The 21,877-nt window shown below is 45.6% G+C and overlaps 2 protein-coding genes across 3 annotated transcripts in view; one reads left to right on the forward strand and one right to left on the reverse strand.

The window, feature by feature from the left end:
- LOC1271240 (bone morphogenetic protein receptor type-1B) overlaps positions 1–21,877 on the forward strand; it is a 125,519-nt gene that overhangs the window by 15,382 nt on the left and 88,260 nt on the right. The gene's annotated exons all lie outside the window — the stretch shown is intronic.
- Positions 20,781–21,229, reverse strand: LOC4577980 (serine protease inhibitor dipetalogastin). The gene has a single exon (XM_001230686.2). The coding sequence runs from the start codon at positions 21,140–21,142 to the stop codon at positions 20,837–20,839; it is 306 nt and encodes a 101-aa protein (XP_001230687.2). The 5' UTR covers positions 21,143–21,229; the 3' UTR covers positions 20,781–20,836.

Genomic DNA, 21,877 nt, shown 5'->3' on the forward strand with positions numbered 1-21,877 from the left:
TAGCGCTACCAATGGCCCGGTGGGCGCGGCCCTATGGCGAGCTAATGGACGATGAACGGAAAATCTGTCGCTTCCGCTTACACGGGCCCCCCGGGGGTGAAGGAGCACATCGGTTGATCGATCGATCGGTTTTTCGCTGGTGGATCGGTGAGTCAATGCGGCGGGCTGGTGCGGTTCAACCGCCACCGTCCTTTACCGCCTTTACCGGCTCTGTAATGGGCTCGCTGAATGGGGTTTGCAATTATTGGTGTGTTTGTTTTTCGACTCGAGCCTGCGGGAGGCACTCCTCCCGCGCCACCGGTATGATCCCATGGCAGGCAAAATGAAGGAGAGGAAGGAGGCAGTGCAAAACGGCCAGCTAAAAACACCAGATGGTCGCTGTCGTGTAGCTGGCTGTGGAGCCCATGCCGAGTCGCCATCGCTTTTGGCGCTGCGGTTTGTGCGGCTGTTTTTACCTTTTCGGCTGCGTGTTTTGCCGTTTACCTTTTTGGCCTGAAATTCGAAACACGGGGGACATACAAATTTCGGTACCGATCGCCGCCCAAAGTTGTGTGAATCATTCTGCCGGCACGCCGACGTCTGTCGATCGCGCGCGCACTGGTCAAAGTCATCGGACGGTTTCTCGTTTCTGGTGGCCTAGTTAATTTCTTCCTTTTTTTTCGGCGCAGGGGCCATCTGGAGTCACACCTTGATGGTGTATCGTGGCGTAAGCGCAGCATTAAGCAAATGGAACAACGCGATTGACACTGCTCCAAATTCAAACCCTAATATAGATCGTATCCGTATGATAACAGCAGTGTGCATTTATTAATGAAGATTTATTCGTTTCAGGTTTGTACTGGGATTACTATTTTTAGTGGCCCAGTGTACCAGGCGCCACTGTCCCATGCTTCCCCGAGGAACACGCGAAACGGAACGGACAGCAAAATCATTCGCTTTTGCAAAGCGGACCGGGTGCAGCTGGTTCGAACCCAACTTCAATTTCGTGCAAGATAAAGTGGTGACCATTTGTGCGACAGTCGTCGTCGGCGTCGTCGTTTAACGGCGCACAAAATAGGCAATCACGCGCCCAATGCCTAATGTACATGCGCAAGTGCACTATACGCTGATTGCTGCGTGGTACGGTAGCGCAAAACGATCCGGCCGGCCATGCCGTTTGCTGATGATCGGTCATATCGACCGGATTGCTACTGCACTTAGCACCAACAGCCTACGCGTAGGGAACGTTTCTCTCGTACAGCCGCGGAGATCAGAGACCGACCGAAAAACCAGACCGCCCCGAGGTTATGACAGTGTTATGAGCGCCCGGCAGGAAAATGCACGAGGGCACTCGCGCGCCCCCAAAGTCCGGTGCATAATTTATACACTCTCTATCGCGCGGCGCGTTGCATTCCAACAACCGATTTGTGGTGGCCGCACACACACACAAACACAACAAAGGAAAGGCGTGAGGTGTGGCAATGGCAATGGCTGGAAGCGCGGTGTAAGAGGAAATTATTTATAGAGCGACATGGTTTGCGTTTCATCTCGCGTGGTGTGTGCGACACGCACTGCCAGAAAGGTTCCTGAGTGAGTTTTTTTTTGCTTTTGGAGGAACGATGCATTCGCTTGTTGTTAGATGGATGGTACGGATTGTGCATTGGACATGGAAATTGCAGTGCTGTAATACGCGGACGTCATAAAACTTGACGCCCCGAAGAGCCAAACAGTGGGTGCAAGACGAACGGACGGACGGACGGCTTCGTTGGCGGTTCTGTGCGAATGAGCAATGTTTGCTTAGCTCTACATGTGCCGCTGTGGGCTGCACTGGGGTTTTACGGTCCCGTTTGTGCTCCCTTTTTCTTCCCTCTGCTTGGCTACCGGTGTTTGCTAAAGTTGAAACCGCTGCAGCCGCCACCCGGTACTAGGCGTCCTGGAGAAGAGCATTTCAAGAGGAACGCGTTGGACGTAACGCGGCCTGCTAGCTTGTTCCGAAGACAAATAAAACCCACCGCTCACATCCAAGCTGCCTTCAATCCCTGCCACGCTTACACGGTGGAGCTGTTTCGAGAGTGTGGAGTATAATTAGTAGGAGAAATAACAGCGCACGCAAATCACAAGACTACCGCGACTGGTGTTGCCGCGCCTGTGTCTGCTGCGGCGAACAACGGAGCGAAGAAAGCGCAATCGTGGGCACAAACATATACCACGCAGACGTTGCACTGTGTTCCCGATGCCCCTACGCAGCGATTGTGAGTGGGTTTTGGAAATTATGCGCAACCAGAAGTGGCTGCTTAATATTCCATTTTTCATCTCCGTTTCATCCCCCGCCGGGAGCGGGTACGGTACGGTATGCACTTAAACGGAGGTAAACGTAGAGAACAGCCCATTATGCAGAATGCCTTTTTCTGTGCTGTGATGAAGAGGGGGATTAAAGATGACATTAGCTCTTTAAGTTTGATCAGAATTGATGAAATTCTTTTCTCTGATTTAAAGCGTCATCTACATATCAGCCTCACTTTTCCGCTTTAATATCATGATTAGTACCAATGCATGCACCCGGTTAGGCAAATACAAAGCTGCTAACTAGCCATAAATTCACCACCCCGTGACCGAACGCATGCCTGGCTGGCTGACAATCTGCTAACGATTAAATTACACGTGTAACCGGTTTTCCGGCACTACGGTGTTTTGCGCACGCGCAAACAGTACGCGTGGAGTGCTGCGGCGGCCGCTGCCATGCAGTCGGTGTGCAACGATTTGTAAGCTTTGTGTAAGGCGCGGGCCACAATTGCGGCCTGCTCCAAAACCCCCATTTGTAGTGTGTTTCGGTCCCACGATCCGGCGTGCGCACAAAAAGGGGTGGTGTAGTAAGGGATTGTACGCGAACAAAAAAAGAAAAAAAAGCAGCAACAAAAGGTGCTACACACACGATGATTTATGTGATGTAATTTAAAGTTTACACGTGTTTTTTTGTTATTGTTGTACGCAAAGCTAGCGAGAGAGAGAGGGAGCGGCAATTGGCAAGCTAAAACGGTGGGCTGTTGTTTTGCGCATAAAAAATAACTAGATTTACGTTAATTACAAGGAAGCGTAGGAAGTGTGGAAGAAAATGGTTTCCTCCATCGCCAAAAGGGCCCCCTCGCTCCTGTACGGAAAAATCATCTTCGAACTGCTGCTCGCCTTAATCCATTTATAATTTCACGCACACCCGCTTTTCCGAGACATATTTTTGCGCATCGCATGTGTGTGTCTGCATGCACTGGAATGCGGCAGAGGTGGCGCTAAAAATTGCAATTTTGACGCCATTCTGACGGGGCGTTGCACCGGCTTTTGGTGCCCGGATTAATGACATTTCGGGATGATTGTAGGCAATTAATCACACACAAACGGGTGTGCGAAGGGTAAAAGGAACGGGCTGAAACGACACGGGTTTTGCGATGGTGGCGCCAGCAGGTCAATCATACGAGGAACGGCCCCGGTGCGAGCCATCGTGGAAGAAGTGCGACCGCCTGTTGTCACCTATCAACCTTTACCATCGGGCCAGGAATGCATGCCTCGCATGCCGATGATGCGTGCGTACGCTCTAGGGATCCGTCCTCATGTCACAATGCATCACACACACAGAGACGAGGTTGAGGGGCGTTGCTGCGAAGGATGCAATCGCGGTGCTACGGTGTGTATTTATATTATTCGCGCAACACCCGGCGAGGCGATCGAGTCGCTTCGAGTATTGCAGATCATTAATTTGGAGCGTTTGATTAATGGAGCCAGTTTTCTGCAGCGCATCTATTGGCGGGAAAAAACTGAACTGCTTTTTGAGTGTAAACTGATGAGAATACATTTACCTTCTTCTACTGCTTTGTTTTGCTACGGCAGCTATTTCTATGCATTTTAATACGACACAAGAAGGATTAGGTGAAGGAGCTCACTAAATCAAACGTTTTTTTTAATTAACCAGCCAACCAACCGACCTGTCAAGAGGGTGTGAAATTCCTCCCCGCCGGGGGTGCTGGCTCCACACGGACAAGATAAGCAAAACACACCGTTTAACGCATTGTTTTCTGGGAAACTACTGATAAGCATACAGCGTTCGGGTTTTTGTTCCCGACGGCATGTTTGACATTTAGTAAAATTTAGAGTCAATATTTCAGCCCAGCTGGAAGTGCAAAGTGCCAAGCCTTATCAAGCTTTTGTTGTTGTTGTTGCAGCGTTTCATGGTGAGCAAAACGATGCATCAACCGTAACTTATGCTGATTGGAGTTTTGGAGACAACAAGCAGCAAAAAACGTAGAACGCACATCATCCCGCTCTACATGCGGCCAGTTTGAGCTGTGGCTTGATTGCCAGCCCACCCCCGGCGCGTGTGGGGGAGAGGAGAGTTGGATGTCCTAAATCGATTCCTTCGAGCTTCGATCACGGTGACGCCCGGGGGCCGCGACGCTAATCCTTAATTTTGTTTTGAAGATTTACTCTTCCCCTAGTGGTTCAACCGTAATGATTGAACAAAAGTGAGCTAAAAACGATCACACGAACACACACGACACGGCACATTCGTGCGCTATGGGAAACTTGTGCGACAGACCGACACCCCCCCCCCCCCCCTCCCTTAATTAAGAAACCGCATGCGGGCATTTGCATAATCTTCTAATCGAACGTCACAACAGCATCAGTCACTGGTGTTATCTTGCTCTGGCTCTCGCTAAACAAAACAAAAACCATCAGGATTCATAATTTCATCTCCCCATCGGGCTGTGGCGTGCGATACTCAGCAGCGCCAATCACCCAAAATGTCCTTTGCCAACCTGAGTGTGAGGCCAATCGAATAGCTTTTTCTTTCCAAAATCGATCGTGAAATTGATCGTTTCCTGCCGCGTGTTTGCGTCCAATTTCGCATAATGATCCGCAGCCGGCGTGCGCAGAGTGGTAACGGGGCAGTGAAACACGCCGCACGATAAGAAGCATCCTTGAAGGTGTTGTCTTTCGGGGGGTTGTATCGTTTCCGAAGTTGTCATCGCGCATGTTCCTCCATCCCTTGGTGGTTTTTTTTTTGGGTTTTCGGTGGGAGCAGTGGAGTGTTGTTTTGTAGAATAGCATTCCCATTTGCCCGGTGGCGGTTTCATTCGGTCGCTGCGTAACGTTCGATTTTGGTTCGTTTGGCGCACAAATTTATGCGCATCCCATAAAAGGGAATCACTATCATCACTTTTGTCGAGCAGGCAGGGCAAGCGGGGCAGGCCCAGGAGTTCGACTGTTTCGACGGAGGCTTCCCTCTCTCTCTCCAAACCTTGAAGTGATTGATTTATTTACGCATACGGACGCATGTGATCGGACTGTGGATCCGTTGGTTGGGGGGGGACGGCTAGTGCCTGTGATAAAAGAAACATAATTTAACATGCTGTTTTGTGTGGCGATGTTTTAGATTTCCTGCCAGACGGTTGCGCGCTTGACAGCGATTCCCCAGGGGCAGTGGCGGCGTGCTGCCGCTTTCCTTAGTATTTCGCCACAACTCAACGGTGGTAATTAATTTAAATTTATTGACACTATTAGTGTGTTATCGTGGATGTATACGATTGTCATCTGTAGTTTACCTGTGTTGTTTTAAGGTTTGCTGGCTTTTTTGTTATTGTTGTTGCTAGTTTCTCTAATGATGTTTTTATTTGATGCGTTTGTTTCGTATGAATGTTTTTTAAATTTCACATCTCACTTACATTTACTTGCTTCTTTCTAGTATAAACTTTCATTATTTTCCCCTTTTACTGCTTGTTGCAAAAGTGCCATTATTCTTTCTTTTTATTGTTTATGAGCAACCCCGCCAACGAATAAATCATACCATCCCGCAAAATGGTGTAATTGATCGTTTTACACAACGCAAAGGTGGAAAGATCAGATTCATTGCTCCTCCGATGATTGGCTTGGTGTCCTTTTCCTTAAATCTTTTGTTTGTCCCGTTTTGTCAGTTGCTTGTGCTTGCCATAAATCATTGCAGTACACATTTTGCCGGCGTGCGTCGTCCTTCTCCCCCATTCGCACAGTACGAGATCGCGCCGCGGCCAAATCGGTGCATTTTCGCTCGTTATGGACATTTTGTTTGGGTGTGGGAGTGGGTGGGATTGGGTGGGTTGGTTGTGTATAAGGAGAAATCACTTTTATGGGTAGCGAGATGGGTTGAGAAATGAAGGAGCTGCTTGTGAGGGCTTTCGAAGTGCAATGAGATGTTGTTTGCAGCCTTGTCCGATTTACTCCTCCTTCTCCTCTCCTCCTGCTCTGGGCGTTGATTTGTGTGTGTGCCTCTGTCGGTGAGTGTGTGTGGTTCCTTGTTTGGGCGAAAGAGGGCACCTCCTAGGGGAAACCGTGGTGCCGTATGTGGTAAGCCGTACGCATTGATGCTGGTCAAATGGTTGGATGCTTTAAATTAAGCTGTCCAGCAGCACATACACGAAGACGAAGAAGCAGTAGGAAGCAGTGTGTGTGAAAAGACGGATGTCTATATTCAGCAAACTCGTGCAATATATGGCAAATAAACGACCGCCGCACACATAATATCGAACGAGCATTTGCAATTGACTTTTTGGGGTCCATTTTCTATCGACGTTACTGCCTTCTTCCTCTTGCGGTGGAGTACTTTATGGGTTTTGCGATTTTAAGATGAGACCATTATAAGCAACTGGCGAAGGGGACCGGGGGCCGCGTCTGAAGCCGTCACAAAACAAAACCGTTCGTTTGGAAATCCGTTTTAATTGCTCTCAAGCTCTCAGTCAATCGTCCGTCGTCTGCTGGAGGGAGTTGAAGCGAACGCCACAGCAGAGGCCGGTCGATCCCTCCGGGGTGGCAACAAAGGGGGTGGGAGCGAGGGACGCTGATCGATCGGTCGGTTAATGTAAATGGCCTGTTAGGGAAAATATTACACTCGTAGGATTTTATTGAAATGTGTGCACTAGCGTGTGCGGCAAGCACCCGCGCGGTACTGAACCATGCTCCCCATACCCACCTCCATTTTCTGAATGTGTGTGAGCGCACGACCGTATCGGTGGAAGGAATGGGATTTATGGGCGCATTAAATTTTAAGATTATTTCCCCATTCAGCTGAAGGGCGCGTGTTCCGCATGCTGGAATTTTGCTGTTGGCTTGTGTAGGTTTCTGTCTGTGTGTCGCACTGTGAGGATGTCTCTAATCACGTGTGACGCACTTCCGTGAGGTAGTATGATTTATGCTCGCTCGGTAATTAGCAGCATGATGCTCATATTAATTAATGTGCCAGACACTTTGTTTGGAATGCATTCGAAGACTTCATCCGATCATCCTGGCCCTGGTGTTGTTGAAGAGTTGACAGTTACGGTAGGATTTCAATTTAGAAGATCAAAATGTACCAGGTTCGTTGCGTTCCTTCGATCGAGACTATGTTCAAGTAAAATTACAGGTAATCCTCGAAACGCGATGTACGCGATTTCGCTGGGCTTTTTTTCAAATTTAACTGTTCTTTGGGCAAATTGTACTGATTTGACACATAAATTGTCAAATTCCAAATAAATACCCTTTTGGTCGAATTATAAAAACCATTAAAAAATATATATATATATAATTCCAGTTTGAATCATATCAATTAACTTATGTATTGGTTACAATCTACTAATTCAAGCTAAATTATACGAAAAGTTAGCAATAATTTGACTGAGAACCTCGAAATTCTACTAACGCTAATATTCAAGATACGCTATTGCTTCCGCATTACAGGGTTTTCCAAGTCAGTTTCGAATGTAAACGTTGTTATTCACCGCATGCAAAATGTTGTTCCACATCGATCTGACATTTCATTTCCATCACAATAATTGATAATAACATGATTTTCAACCAGACTCAAGCTGGATTGATCTTGATAGTCCTTTGTTATGTGTTGAAAATCATGTGTTGAAACTGAAATTTCATTTTGAAACAAATTAACCATTTGAGAGCTGTTGAAAAACATCTTCGATGCGGTGAGTATCAAAGCTTACATTCGAAACTAATTTAGAAAATCCTGTAATAGCGAATATTGGGGAATACCTTTAATTGTCGATTACAATATGGTCAATCTTAGATCTCTTCTTCTTCTTTGTCACAACAACCGCTGTCGGTCAGGGCCTGCCTGTACCTACTAGTGAAGTGAGCTTGGCTTTCAGTGACTTGTTGTTACCATAGCAGGATAGTCAGTCCTACGTATGGGGGCATGGTGGTTTGAACCCATGACGGGTATGTTGTTAAGTCGTACGAGTTGACGACTGTACCACCAGACCGGCCCAATCTTAGATATGAATATCAAAACATAGAAGGAGATTTAGAATGGTTTCCTAGTAATTTTACTAACATGTCAATCAACAGGCTTAAATGTCATCTAAAATAGTCAACTAATCTATTAAAGGTCCACTTAGTTCAGAGTGAACCACGGAGATATTCAAGCTTAGTATATTAGAGGCTATGGCCTAGATCGATTATAGGATTTATCAGTCCAATCAACAACTATTTGCTTGTTTATAACAATTGTCTTTTTGAATAAACATCGCCTTCATCACACATTAGTTGGTGTAAGCTACGCTGTCCAATGTAATAACACAATTGTCATCTTCAATCTGTCAGGTTCGGCACATTTTGCTTTGTTTAGCAATGTTTTGCAAAAATAAAACGAATTTACAAACACATTTCTATTATTTAAAGAAGATGTAAATGATATTGTTTATTCCAGTAAATCATAACACTAATTTTGTTAATTCTGCTTTGTGCCGTTGTCTGACGATTGCCAGTTTTGCAATCGAAGATGACAATTGTGTTATTGGACATCGTAGCTTACGATCGCTGATGTGTGATCAAGTGGTCAAGACAACGGTATTTATTCAAAAAGACAATTGTTATAAACAAGCGGACAGTTGTTTATTGGACTATTAAACCCTGTAAGATCGTGGCACGAAATATCAGAAATATTATGCAGTCTTGTTCGTCAAGTCTTGCTCGTTTTCACCTGATCACTAAATGGACCTTTATAAAAGAAGGTATCAAATAATTCCTCCAATTAGCAGCGACAACAGGAAGTTTGACCTTACCTGAGCACCCAGGAACGTTACGAGATATCTTGGGCAATTATTCTTCCCAAACCTTGGCAAAGCTCGTCCTCTCTCGCACATGCGATTCATATGCAAAACTACACCTGCACCGCATCCATCTTCCCGCGCGTTAGATTTGGTTAGCTCTGCCAAATTAACCCAAACTCAGCGGACGACCGAAGAGCGTGATCCGAATATAAATCCGTGTCCTTTTGTGTCTCATGCTGCTCAAACAAAGCCAGCACGCTGCTCGCTCGATCATTATTCTTCCTTACGCCAGCCAACGCGGGGATAGAGCATATTTTATGCAGAAGGTTTCGCTGTTTTATTATCAATTATTACGATTTGATTTCCACTTTACGACTTCATAAATGTTATTTCAAACATCGTCGTCGCCGGTCAATCGGTGGAGCAATGGGTGTGTACGCGGACGCAGGTGAGGATAATTTACGATGAATTTAATTGAAGCAATCATAAACCGAAAACCGGTCGTGGAGTGCTGATCTTGATCCCCCCATGCATGCTCACACGCACACAAGCAATGTACACTCCCCCCCTCCCCCTGTGGTGGGACCTAATTTTTATTGCGCCCCGTTTGGCAACCCGTTTGGGCAAGGTTTTGCATTTGGCCGTTTTTTTACGCGCAAAAGTATAACTTTAAGATTTAGTTTTGCATTAATCATAGCGTAGATATGGGATCAGCCGTTTTCATTGAAGGAGTGTTATTTCCAAATTCGTGCCAGATTGTTGTCTCAAGCAAGCTCTCCCCTGGACAGCTCTTGCCCCGGGGGGGTTTGTGTGTCTTTATTTCCGCGGTAGTGTTCAGTTTTTTGCTTTAGGAATGATTCGAACGAAATGGTTTGGCAAATCGAAGGCAACCATTGATCTCGACGGTCGTGTGTCACTTCCCCACCCACCCACGCTGCCACCCAACGGGCAAGCATATTGGCCAAGCGAGAGACGCACGATTGGGTCGGCTCTACGCTAATGGTACTCATAAACATCGCAGGAACATAAAAGACAAAAGAGCCAACGTGAGGCTACGGTGAGCTCGTTTGTTTCCCTCGCGAAGCCTTTCCTGCCTGCCTGGACCAATACGGCTTCAGCTGATAAAAAAATAACTTAAAAAAAGAGCTAGATCTGAAAGAAATGGCGATGGTTTGTTAGGAGCTCGGGAGTTTTCAGCCTCAACTCGATTAGAATAAAGCGATGAATTTGGAAATAAAGTTAAATTAACGAGTCCATGAAAAACACCCACCGCCACGGGTTACGGGGATTGGTGCGAGGGTGCGAAAAAGGGGCCGGTCTAGTGTGTGTATGTGTGGGAGTGTTGTTGGGGGCCAAAGGCAATCTCTAACAAAGCGAACGTATGAATATATGAATGAAATGGGACGAGCTTTTAACGGCGGAACTCTCGGTATCGGTAGAGCGGGGGAAAATTTATGCACCATTTTATGCTGCGCTTTTGTCTGCTTTTTTATAGCACGAGTCTATAGGATTTATGTGAGTTCTAGTTTATATGCAGCAAAAACGTTTGCCAATATCCGGCATCCTGTTCGTGCAAGAAAGCTAAATTATTCGCTGAATAGTTTCAATATATTTTCCTTTACCGACTTGCTTGGGATGGTCGTTCAAAATGGGACATCTTACTAAGCTAAATTACATGAAAAAAATGGACAAGAGAAAATACCGTGAAAAACACGAACCTTAAACATACCGTCCAAGTGATCACTTTCTCGATCGCGAGTGGTTGTAGTTGATCCAATTAATAAATGTCATATTTAATGACAAGTTAATTGCTTTCCATCATCACCGTGACGCGCTCGCTTGGGTGTTGGTTGGTTGCTTGGTGTTTGCGAATGATCAAAATTGGCTCATCAATTTAGGGTGTGACTGTGGCGGGTTGATCGAAAACCGTCTTTTAAAATTATCTTAAACAATTTTCTTCGCTTTTAAATTCCACCATCAACCGGACGCCTGGGACCTGGGTGAAAGAAAAATGTTGATTGCGCAGCGGAAGGAATGTGTATCTACTTATCCTGATGTAGATAATGAGAAATCTCGATCGATCTTCAGCCCGGGGTCGAAGGTATTTAATCATCTTTCAAGCGAAACAACTCGACAGGGAAACATATTGCGTCCGTCGTCCTCGGTTCGCACTGCCTCTGCGCGTAATCGTACAAGGAAATGCTTTTAAAGTAGAACACGCTCGTGGGGTTACGCTCTGGCGGTTGTTGTTGGTGGTTTTTCGGACACCAGATCGATTAATTTAAGACACCGGCCGGTGTCGGCGAAATCCACCACTGCAGTGTGTACCTTCCGATGTTGCTGTTTTTGTTTGCTTGTTTGTTTAATTCCTCCCCAATTGCACCCGAAAAAAGGTGGCGGATTCTTGTGGTGAAATCTTGATAATGCTCGTTCTCGTCGGCTTCGCCGTCTTCGAGGTCGTTCGTCGTGGGATTTTGCCGTTTGTCGCACGGTTCTTCTCACAACTTGGGTGGATGGTGACTGATATGGTTTTGATGGCTGGTAAGGTGCAAGCAGGCATACTAGAGGGAAGCAATAAAATCTGTGTGCTTGTGTGCTAAGAGGTATCTCGGATTTAAGGGCCGACGTTGCGATGCGGTTTTTACGACCATGAGACGCTTCCTATTAGGGGTAAAACGCGTATGTCAAGGTAAACTCTGTTTCCTGACGCCTCACTTCTCGGGCATTATCGCCGTTGATCTTTCGCCGAAATTTAACACACTAGATCGTCTCTTGCCCCTGGTATATGACACGATGGCGGAGGGGCACCATCTTATCCGATGTTTCGAAGAAGCAGTTAAGATGGTGCGTGATTTAGCGAACGAGTGTATATGTTGGAACCGTTCGGTTTGTTTCCACGGAAAAGATCATTGCGGCGCATAGATGGTGCGAATCTAGATCTATCATTTTTTTGGTTTGGAGCTATGAAGTAGTTGGGTGATGTATCAGCAAAAACAATTCAACGATAATGAAGATAGTTATGCATCTTTATTTGACTGCGAAGAAGGATAGTTGAGGAGGACAATGTATTTTTCTTAAAATGTGTTGCTAGCTTGATAAAGTGATCAGTTAAGCGTTAATTTCAACAGGAAGATACGATATTGAGTATCATTAAATTTGGAATGTCAAACGTTTAAGCGTGCTGCAATCCGCGGGACTTTTACTGTGAGTACTGTTGAGTTAAGTGGTTTGTTGAAGAGGAGTGAACGTCAATGAAATTAAAAAAAAGGTGATGACTCCATGCACTCTTAAAGGTCAATGTAACTCTTCAAGCTCTAAGCAGCATTATAAGCTCAGTGTAGCTCCGCACGCTCTTGGACCTCAATTAAGATGCTCAATGCAGATCTGTATTCTATATGTAGCTCAATGTAGCTCTGCTAGCTCAGATTAGCTCTGCAATGCTCAGTGTAACTCCGTCAGCTCAAATTCGCTCTGGAAGCTCTATTCGGTGTCTTAAACTCAAGGTAACTCTTCAAGTTCATTCTAGCTCTGTAAGCTCAATAAAGCTCATTGTTGCGCTAAACACTCAATTTGACTCCTAATGTGAACTCCCTGTGTATGTTACATGTATGGAATATGACAGCAGTCTCAGAGCTCTTGCTTTAAAGAACAGAGGTCTTCCTAGGGATCTAAAGCACAATCCTAACTGTGAGTAGCTGAAGCTATAGATGACATGATCACATACAATTGGAGCCTGTTAATGCAAACATTGTCACATTCGATATGATCCTGCCACATCCAGGGGAAAGGAATCCCGACGTTAGAAGTTATTTGCTCGTTAAAAAAGCAAACACACATACAAAAAAGAAGTGTGAACACAACAAATGCCGTGTAAAACAGCACAGCGAACAATTATACAGAAATGTGTCCGTCTATCAAGAGTGTTACAACAGCTTTATGGTGGATCTTTACCTTCCCAAGAGTGACATAAATCGAGAACGCTTTTTTGTGTGCCCTTCACATACTGTCCATTCTTTTGAACGGGGCGGCGGCTTTTAAACGATTCACCGCGTTTGGTTCCTGTTCTGGGCTTCCGAAAGTGTCGGGTGAAAGGAGAAAAAAATATGTTCACACCTTCCATCACTAGAGGGAGGAGGAGAGGGAAATGTTCTCCTGTTTGTTGTCGGCTTTGCTGGTGCCGATGGGTGCACGGTCGCAACGCGCGGTAGTGATGCGATCGTGTCGTGGCATTTGCCACAAAACACCGCCGCGTGCATATCGCGAGATGCGCGTAAATTGGATGCATTTTTCAGTGCCTTTGTTTGTAGCAAGAATCGAGCCTTTCTGCCAGCCAGAGCCCGAATGACACATTTTGGCACGCAAGTCCGAACGGAATTGGCGGCGGTTCCTTTTTTGTTGGTCTCACGCACCAAATAAAGTGTGTGGTTGTGCTGTTTGATGGTAGATTTCAAGATAGTTGAATGGTTGAATGGCATTTTTCTGCGCCCCGGTTTGTTGGATAGGAATAAAAATCCTTTTTTTTCTCTTCCCTACCACGATGGAAACTCCAAGAAAAAGTAAATTGCTTCGTAAAACATGTTTGTAAACATGCGTCCATCGTGCGTACCGGAGAACCGGGTGCGTGCTGCCTTCCGAAATCAATCTTGATCATAGCCTCAATCTTTTGCCTATCGATCGATTATCTGAACGTCCTGCCTGCACGAAAGGGAGGATGATGTTTGCTGTGCTCTGGCCCATTTCCTGCCCTGGCTTGATGTTTGTTTGCCCGTTCTTGCGCCGCCCAACCTTGCTCGTTGTATTGCGATGCACTCACGTCTTATCGATACAAGCAGCCAATAAATCAGGGGCCCCAGCTGGTTCGATCTTTCAATGTGCACAAGTTATCGATTTTAATTACCATGTACACACTTCAGCACGGGCGCAATTGCATGGTGCACGACGACGACGACGAGTACGACGCGAAGGAACCAGAGTCCAGTTTTGCGTACATTGCGTATATTGCGTTTGATCATAATTTTCTCGCCACGATTACACTTCCAAGACGCGTAGTAGTAGTAGTAGCAGTAGTACACAGGCGTTGGTTCCTCTTGCTCTGCACACGCTCCTGCAGCTGCAGCTAATAATCTTTGCAAACGCACCCTTTTTCTTCTATGGTGCGCTGCTGCTGCTGGCATTCCGTTCATTAAGGGCGAATGGGGAGGGAAATTATCAACGTTTCCTTTATGCGCGCTCCGTGCAAATTGATCGTTTCCAACGCCTTCCGGGTGATTTAACCAGCGAGGCCAGTTATCGGCCAAATTAGATGCAGTCTGTGCAGTGTCTCTCTCTATTTTTTTCTCTCTCTCTCTCTTGCTTACATTGCCAGGCACTGCATTTCGCAAAACATTTGCAAAACCCACGGCGATTGCACGCTTTTTATTGCATTAACGCGCACGCAAAGGTGGCGATGGCGTAAAACATTGTCATGGCGGAGTGTTGCTGCAAACGGAAGAAAATGGCCGTCCCAGCACCAACGTGTGTTCTGTGTTTGCTCGCCCCCCTGAAGAATGGAACAACGGAACAGACAGGGATCTAGGGTTTTGTGAATTGTTACCGTGTTTCCCTTAACCCCTTGTTTCCTTGCGGACTGGCCTCGTTAGTTACTGAGCTCTCAACCCTCCCGTTTTGCAACAAATGATCGCACTTTCCCCTTACTACATCGATCGCTAGTGTTTTTGCTGCTAATTGAAGTAACACAAGGTTTTTTTCCCTGTACGAACGACAACACTACGAGTAGCAGCAACACCAGCAACAATGCAGACAACAACGAGAGCACAAAAAACGGGCCAAAAGGCGAAGAGTTCGGGACGAAAAACAAGCGATCGAAGCACAAGATTCGAACGCTGAATGTGCGAAATAGAAGAAGGGAAGAGAGGATTAAAGCGTTCGCGAAAAACTGAACGGTGTAACGAAGGCAGCATAAAGCAGTGGCGGTGTCGTATTTTAACCGTCGCCCTTTTCCGTGGTTGGTTGATTCGTTTTTTCGTTGTCGTTTGTGTCTGTGAAGATTGCTTAGTATTGATCGTGTGGATCGTTGTATAGGGAACGACGAGATCGGCACTGTGAGAACAAACCAATGTTATATGGCACAATTAGAATCTAAGATAAGGTTTAGCCTCCAAAATATGAGAAATAACACGGATTGGGGGTGAATGAAATTTATATTAATTTAATTAGTTAAAATAATGTATCAAAAATACTAAAAATAGTCATTGGAAGGCCGCCATCCTTGTGCCTAAGTTTTAGCCCTTCGAACCGGATACAAAAATGCATAATTGCTACAACACATGTGTCGAACTCGTTGTTCGTTTCGAATTGTTCAAAAACTTAAGTTTTGGTCCTTCGAACCGGATTTAAAATTGCATTATTGCTACAACGCAAGCGACGAACTCGTTGTCGGTTTCGAATTGTTCGATAACATTCTTCAATATCAAAATTGCTTCCGATTGTGTCCTTTTGCTGTGCCACTGTGCCATTGTTATCCACCAATTCCAACGCTAATCCCTGCGGATGCCACCACATGCCTCTCCCGGCACAATCCCCGGTCGACCTTTTCCCTTGCGCCGAAAAAGATAAGGACATGTGTACCCGTCACCAGCAATTGAATGGAATTGATTTTATTTAAAATAATTTATTTATGTACGACATTTTGTCGCCTTCCGCGAGCAAACCACGTACCATTCGTCGGTGGGTATTGTTTTTGTGCTTTTTTTTTGTCTTTTCGCACCCACTCCTTGGGCTATGCCTATTGCCCCACTCTGTGTGCTCTGTTATATGTTTGAGGGCTTTTTCTTTTCGCCTTTTCAACATTTTGTTTTTGTTTCTTTGGTTATGCTGCTGTGGACTTATGCTTTGACTTCAATTGCACACCGAGAAATGGACACTCGAAACAACGAATCGAACACGAATCGAACAACAGGCACATCCACCGGGAAGGTGAAGGGTTGGAGATGGCGACCAGTGTCGAAACCTTGACCTCACTGTTGAGTCCTACACCGAGCGAAAGCTAGCATAAACAACTGGGGAATGAAAAACAACAAAAACAGACACACAGCAAACCGCAGATCGTTCCCATCCATCTTTCGCCGTTCGATGGGATGCCGTTTCCTTGCGATCACTACCGCCGGCACATACATATATCGATTCGTTTGTTACCATCCGGGGTACGGTGTTGTTGCAGTACAGCCCTGTCCCTCCGTATCCTCCCAATTGCATTCGATTTATGCTCGTTTATGCTACGTGTCTGCGAGTACGCGCTCGCGATCGCGCGCGCGCGCTGATTTTCTTCGAGTCTCTTTCCCGATCTCGGTGTCTCGACGTGGTTTTGCGACGCCACGGCGGGATGACAGACCCGATCACCCTCTGTGGTGGTGCGGACATGCCTCGAGTGACACGGTTCCTGTGTGTGGTGTGTTTGCGTTCTTTTTTTCCCCCATTAACTCCAATTTTAAGACATCGACGGAAGGGGAAACTGGTAAACTGCTGGCACAAGAATTGGTGACCGTGTGATGATGGCCCTGTTTGGTCGTGGCGATCGTTAAGAAGCGTACGGAAAAGGAAAAGCAAATGGCAAGGAAAGCTGCTGCGACGAAGCTTTATGTGATCAAAAATCGAGCCCGATCGATCCCCGGTTGGGGAAGTGATTGTAAATTAAACACCTAATTAAATTTATGTTTATTTGCGTTGCGTCCCTCGTTTAGCAGGGGGTTTGTTTGTTGAACACTTGATGCGGTTGATGCCTGTTTTGACGCACTGCCGACGGTTCATGTGATGGCTTCTGCTTAAAAAGAAAGTGTGTTGAGGCAGTGTGTTTTTGTATGTAAAATAGTTTAATTCTGATTTGTAAATGTTAAAATGAAATCCACTGGTTAGGTTTATTTGGCAAACATCTCACCGGGTTGCACAGGATTTACATAAGTGAAATTTAGTATTTTAATGTCACTAAAAAAATCATGTTGATCTCTGGACCATTAACTTCTGACTTAATTAATTTGTCATCTACAGAGAGGTCAAATAAGGGGAATTTGTTGATAAGGGGGGATGTTTTATATTCAATTATTTTCCTTTTCCACCTGTAATGCGTTGATCGTACAACTGTACCTCAAGTACCGTCGCGGTAGGTCAGTTTTTACTGACATGAACCGAGGTGGAATAAAACTTTGTCCGAGCGGACTTTTCAACACTTGATCGTCCAGGCGATCATAGAAACCCAGAAGGGGTTTCCCTTACTGGAAATGTTGGAGTTTAGAAGCCTTACCTTGGGAAGGGGGACATAACTTAACTCTTGAAATAAGTTGGAAGGCGAAGTTTTTAAGCAGCGTAACGTCCAATTTTGACAGTTCGAACGAATCTGACCTGCTACGGTCGGAATTGGTTTTATTTATACTCAATAAGTTTCGTACATTTGGTTAAGGAATGTTTTTTTGTCCTAATTAAAGGTTATTGATATGAGGTGCAATTTATACATTGTATCGGAGTGAGATGTCTGTCATTATGAGCCTATGCTGCGCTTTTAGTGTTTTTACAAAGGTTCTGGAAAGTTTCTGGAAACTGTTCTAGCCAAAGAATGGGTGCGTTGGTCGATCTTTGCCTACAGTAACTCCTGATTTGCTTAATATGCGTCTTTCGGGCGTTTTCAAGAAGTGTGTCACAATTGTTTTTATATGAACGGTGGGGCCTGAATACTTCCGGTTGCTTTGTTATGGTATGATCTGATTTGCTGAGTGTGTTATAATGAATGTGTTGCAATAGTGTGATTTGACTTTCCGAAGTGTGTAACAATGTCTCTATAGCTGATAGTGTGGTTTATAATAAGTTCTGTATAGCAGATATGCTACACACCGTTCTAATCGTCTAATAGATACATTCAGGAACGAAGACTTTACAAAATCTGTGCCTTTTGCCTAGCATTCTTTTCATTATTTTCTCATAGACTTATCGTTGGCGTAACGTAATGATCTCAAATTAGGCTTAACATTTCAGTGCTATTAGCTTCATACTACTGCTTATTGAGTACGAAAATGTTATCATCCTCCAAAAGTAGCATTTTACATATAATAATGATGGAATTCAAAATGTTAGAGATTAGGTTCTGTTTTATTAGATGAAAAATGGCTTTAGAGATTTAACTCAACGCTGCATAAATTCTGCTATTAAAGGTGTATAATGCTAAGATCATTGAAAAGCTTCTCTTTTCCGTAAACCCCCATATAACACATCAATAGCAATTTCAATCCATTCTAGCCATCATCATTAGCCCGTTTCATTAGCCTCTCTAATTAATAGTAGGAACATGAATTTGGCCGTGCTTAATGCGATAAAATTGTTTCACAACAATGGACTAGCAGCAATTTATGATGGGCTTACTCCTGTCGGGCTATCGCACTGTCGCTAATAGTAGTCGCAGGCACTAATGGTAACTATTTATCGAACCCCCCTCCCGATTATCAATCGCGTGAGCTTATCTTTGCATCGATTGATGCCTCCAAATGGGATAAAAAGCATGATTTGTACCTTCCCTTCTCCCGACAGTGCCGAGCTGGATGACGTGTGGCAAATTAGAAGATTAAAATATTTCACACCTCTAACCGACGAATCAGGCAACAAATTAATAAAGGTATATCCGTTCCACCCTCCGTAATAGGGGGTGCGTCATAAATTTGTCTGTCTGGGCTTCACAAAAAAGTGGGGAAATATAATAATCTGAGTACGCGCCACATTAATATATGTAAAGTCTGGGCCACGAGAGCAGCAAAAGCAAAAAAAAGAGTACAAATTTGACGATCACTTTGTTGATCACTTTGTTGATCAGTTGTTAGCCCCAGTAGGGTAGTACGTCCGGGGACCACTTTCAAGGTTGGGTGATTATGGTGAAAATATTTTTTTTGTTGTGCTTTCCATGCTTCCATAAACTGTTGCGTTAAGTATGGTTAGGGAGGTAGCCAATCCATACAAAAAGCCCCCAAAATTCGTACAGACGGTTTGATCATCGTAAGTTACTGGGGGGATGAGGTTTCAGTTTTAACACGGTATAAGTAGATGATAACGATTCTAACACCCATATTTATGACGAGCTCTCCTGTATCGGGCCCGGGGCGGGCCCGTTTATCGATCGCTGCCCCGGCTCAGCAATGCCAGCAAAACCAGAGCACCACCCGAGTACGCCCCAAAGTGGCCCGTTTTGAGACGCCAATAGTGTGTTGTTCGGTAGGGTTATTTATAAAATGTAATATACATATCTTGCCGAGCTAAAGACTCCCGACACGGGTGCCGGGACAACAAAAAAACACAAGCAGCTGCCTGGCCATTTGCTGGCTTCGCGATAAAGACTTTGGGAATGTATTTCTACTCCACTCCATTGGACATTGTGTTCAATTTGTCAACTTATTGTCATCGCGTTCGCCCGGATGTTGGTGGAGCATTTTTCCCCTTTTTTATTTTATTTTAATTTTAGGCAACATGATTCGTGCGAGCTTTTGCGGCATGCAAATGTTGACTGTTTCGGAATGTCTTTGCTGTCCTTCGGAGGCGTTAGCGGGGCGTTAATCGCATACCATCAGCAAGTATCGTCCACGCTGACGCGCGTGACACCTGACGAAAGCTTTCGAATCAATTGTTTGTCATTTTTCTTTTGCCGACAACCATTTTTTTGAGGTTTTGGTTCCGCCGCCGCGTGCCACGAGCCGCCGAAGCTATAATCCGTAAGAAATGAGACGATTAGACGGCCCAGTCATTAGTCGACTTCCCAGGCTGTCTCTCGTAGGAAGGATCGCGACCGGGTCCTCGCTGATCAATCGAGCTAATGCCGCCGTCTATTTCGATGAACATGCGCTTAATTCAGATATACAGAAAACGGCGAGGCACAGATAAAGAAAAAAAGGCAAGACACAGAGAGAGTGAAGAAGACGCTCCCCAAAAAAGCACATAATTACATGGTATCATGATTGTTGTTGAGCTTTTTCGAGGGAGGACTTTGCCGTGGGTTGTAGCGTTTAACGGAAGCAGAGCTAAAGTGAATCTAATGATAGAGACAGCAACAGAGGCAACTGGCAAGCGATTGAGTGATAAACACACGTCCTAAAAATTACAATCCCAACTCGCTAGCTTCATTGGGGCAAGTATATTTACACGCGTTGACCGGATCGAGGGCTTCTTGCATTTGCGCCTTGTCTAAATTCTCAACACCTAAACACACCAGTCACACACCACACCTGCTAATCTAGGTTTGCATACTTTTCCCAGTGAAAATCCGTATCGTTTATCTGATCCGCGTGGGGATCACTAACCCAGGGTTCGTCAGCAAGGTCGAGCGCCTTTCGTTCGTCCGGCGTCGTTCCACATTCCCACCGGTGTACCATCTCGAGCGTGCGGTTCACCCGGATGCGCATACAGCGCAGGATGCAGTAGTTATGGTAGGTCCGGTTGTTATTGCCACACACCGGACTGTAGTGCATGGTGCAGCAGCAAAGTTCCGTCGGAAAGTAGCCAACTTCACAGGCGGGCACAAGCGTACTGGCGACCAGAAGGACGCAGATTACGGTAGTAGCAGCAGTAGCAGCAGCACGGCCTGCACTCATTCTCTCCCCAAAACTAGTGCGCACCTGGTCGAACTATTTCTTTTTTATAGCCCGCGCAATACGCAAACGGTGCGCTGGAATGTGGACCGAGCGAAATTATAATCAAATCAAATCTTCTCAAGCATTCTGTTAATCATTTATTTCGATCCATTGTATTCTGTGCTGTGCACACTATTGTACTCAAACCAATATGTCACGTACGTCCGGTTCGTCGCAGCGCGCCTGCGCTTTCACCGACAGCGTGGCGTTAAGCTGTTTGGCGCACTTGAACGCGCAGTGATTGTTGTAGGTTTGGCCATTGCTGGCACAGAGCGGCTTGTAGGTGCGGGGACACGCGCAGGGCTTTGCTGACAGGTTCCACTTCGGGGTGGACGGTCGTTTGGGTAAAAGGCTCCATCTGCGCGTTGCCGCTTCATTCTCGTCACTGGCTGCGGCCATTAGGCAAAACAGAACCACCACCACCGGGACAATCGTGACCAGCTTCATGCTGATTAAAATGGTCGTTTCTTCGCAATGTAGAACTCTCGGTAGACGCAGGAGAGATCTCACCAGCAACTCTGGTTTTAGGCTGAGCAGCACACCGGGGCGCGTTTTTATACCACGCCAAGCCCCATCATTTTGCACGTAATTTATTTACACGGTTTTATTTTTTGGTGCCACATTAATAAATGTATTCCGCGTACACAATTTAAACACCAGCACCACCAGAGGGGCTGGATAATTTGCCGCTACACCAGGGCCACGCGAGTAATGTTTTTACTAAGAAATGATTGTAATTACGACTGATTTGTTTTGGTTGGCCCGGGGTTTGGTGCTATGCGCTAACTATGTGCGGCATCGGCATCACTGCTGACCCCGCCATGTGCCCGTGTCCATTACAGTTAAGTACAGTGTTTGTCACGGTCCACGGGTGCAGTGACGGGGCTGTGCAGGGGTTAGTTTTGTGCTTCAAATTATACGTTACAGCGTGCGAGAGAGAAAAGAGAGAAAATTGATCGGTTCGGAACAGATTTTACATTGATTATTTGTTAAAAGAAAGCATTTTCGCTTCGAGTGTGTCATTCAGGCAGGTCAGATCGGAAGGCTACGCCTGAAGGGTTGTGCAATAAATCGAACCCGTAATCCTTGCACCAGTAGTGCAGCAATCAATATTTATTATGTACTTGCGTACCGAGGTTGCATACGGATGTGCGGAGCAAATAAAACAAACCAGAAGTTGTA

This window comes from Anopheles gambiae, chromosome 3 (assembly GCF_943734735.2).
Source record: "Anopheles gambiae chromosome 3, idAnoGambNW_F1_1, whole genome shotgun sequence".
Classification (NCBI taxonomy): domain Eukaryota; kingdom Metazoa; phylum Arthropoda; class Insecta; order Diptera; family Culicidae; genus Anopheles; species Anopheles gambiae.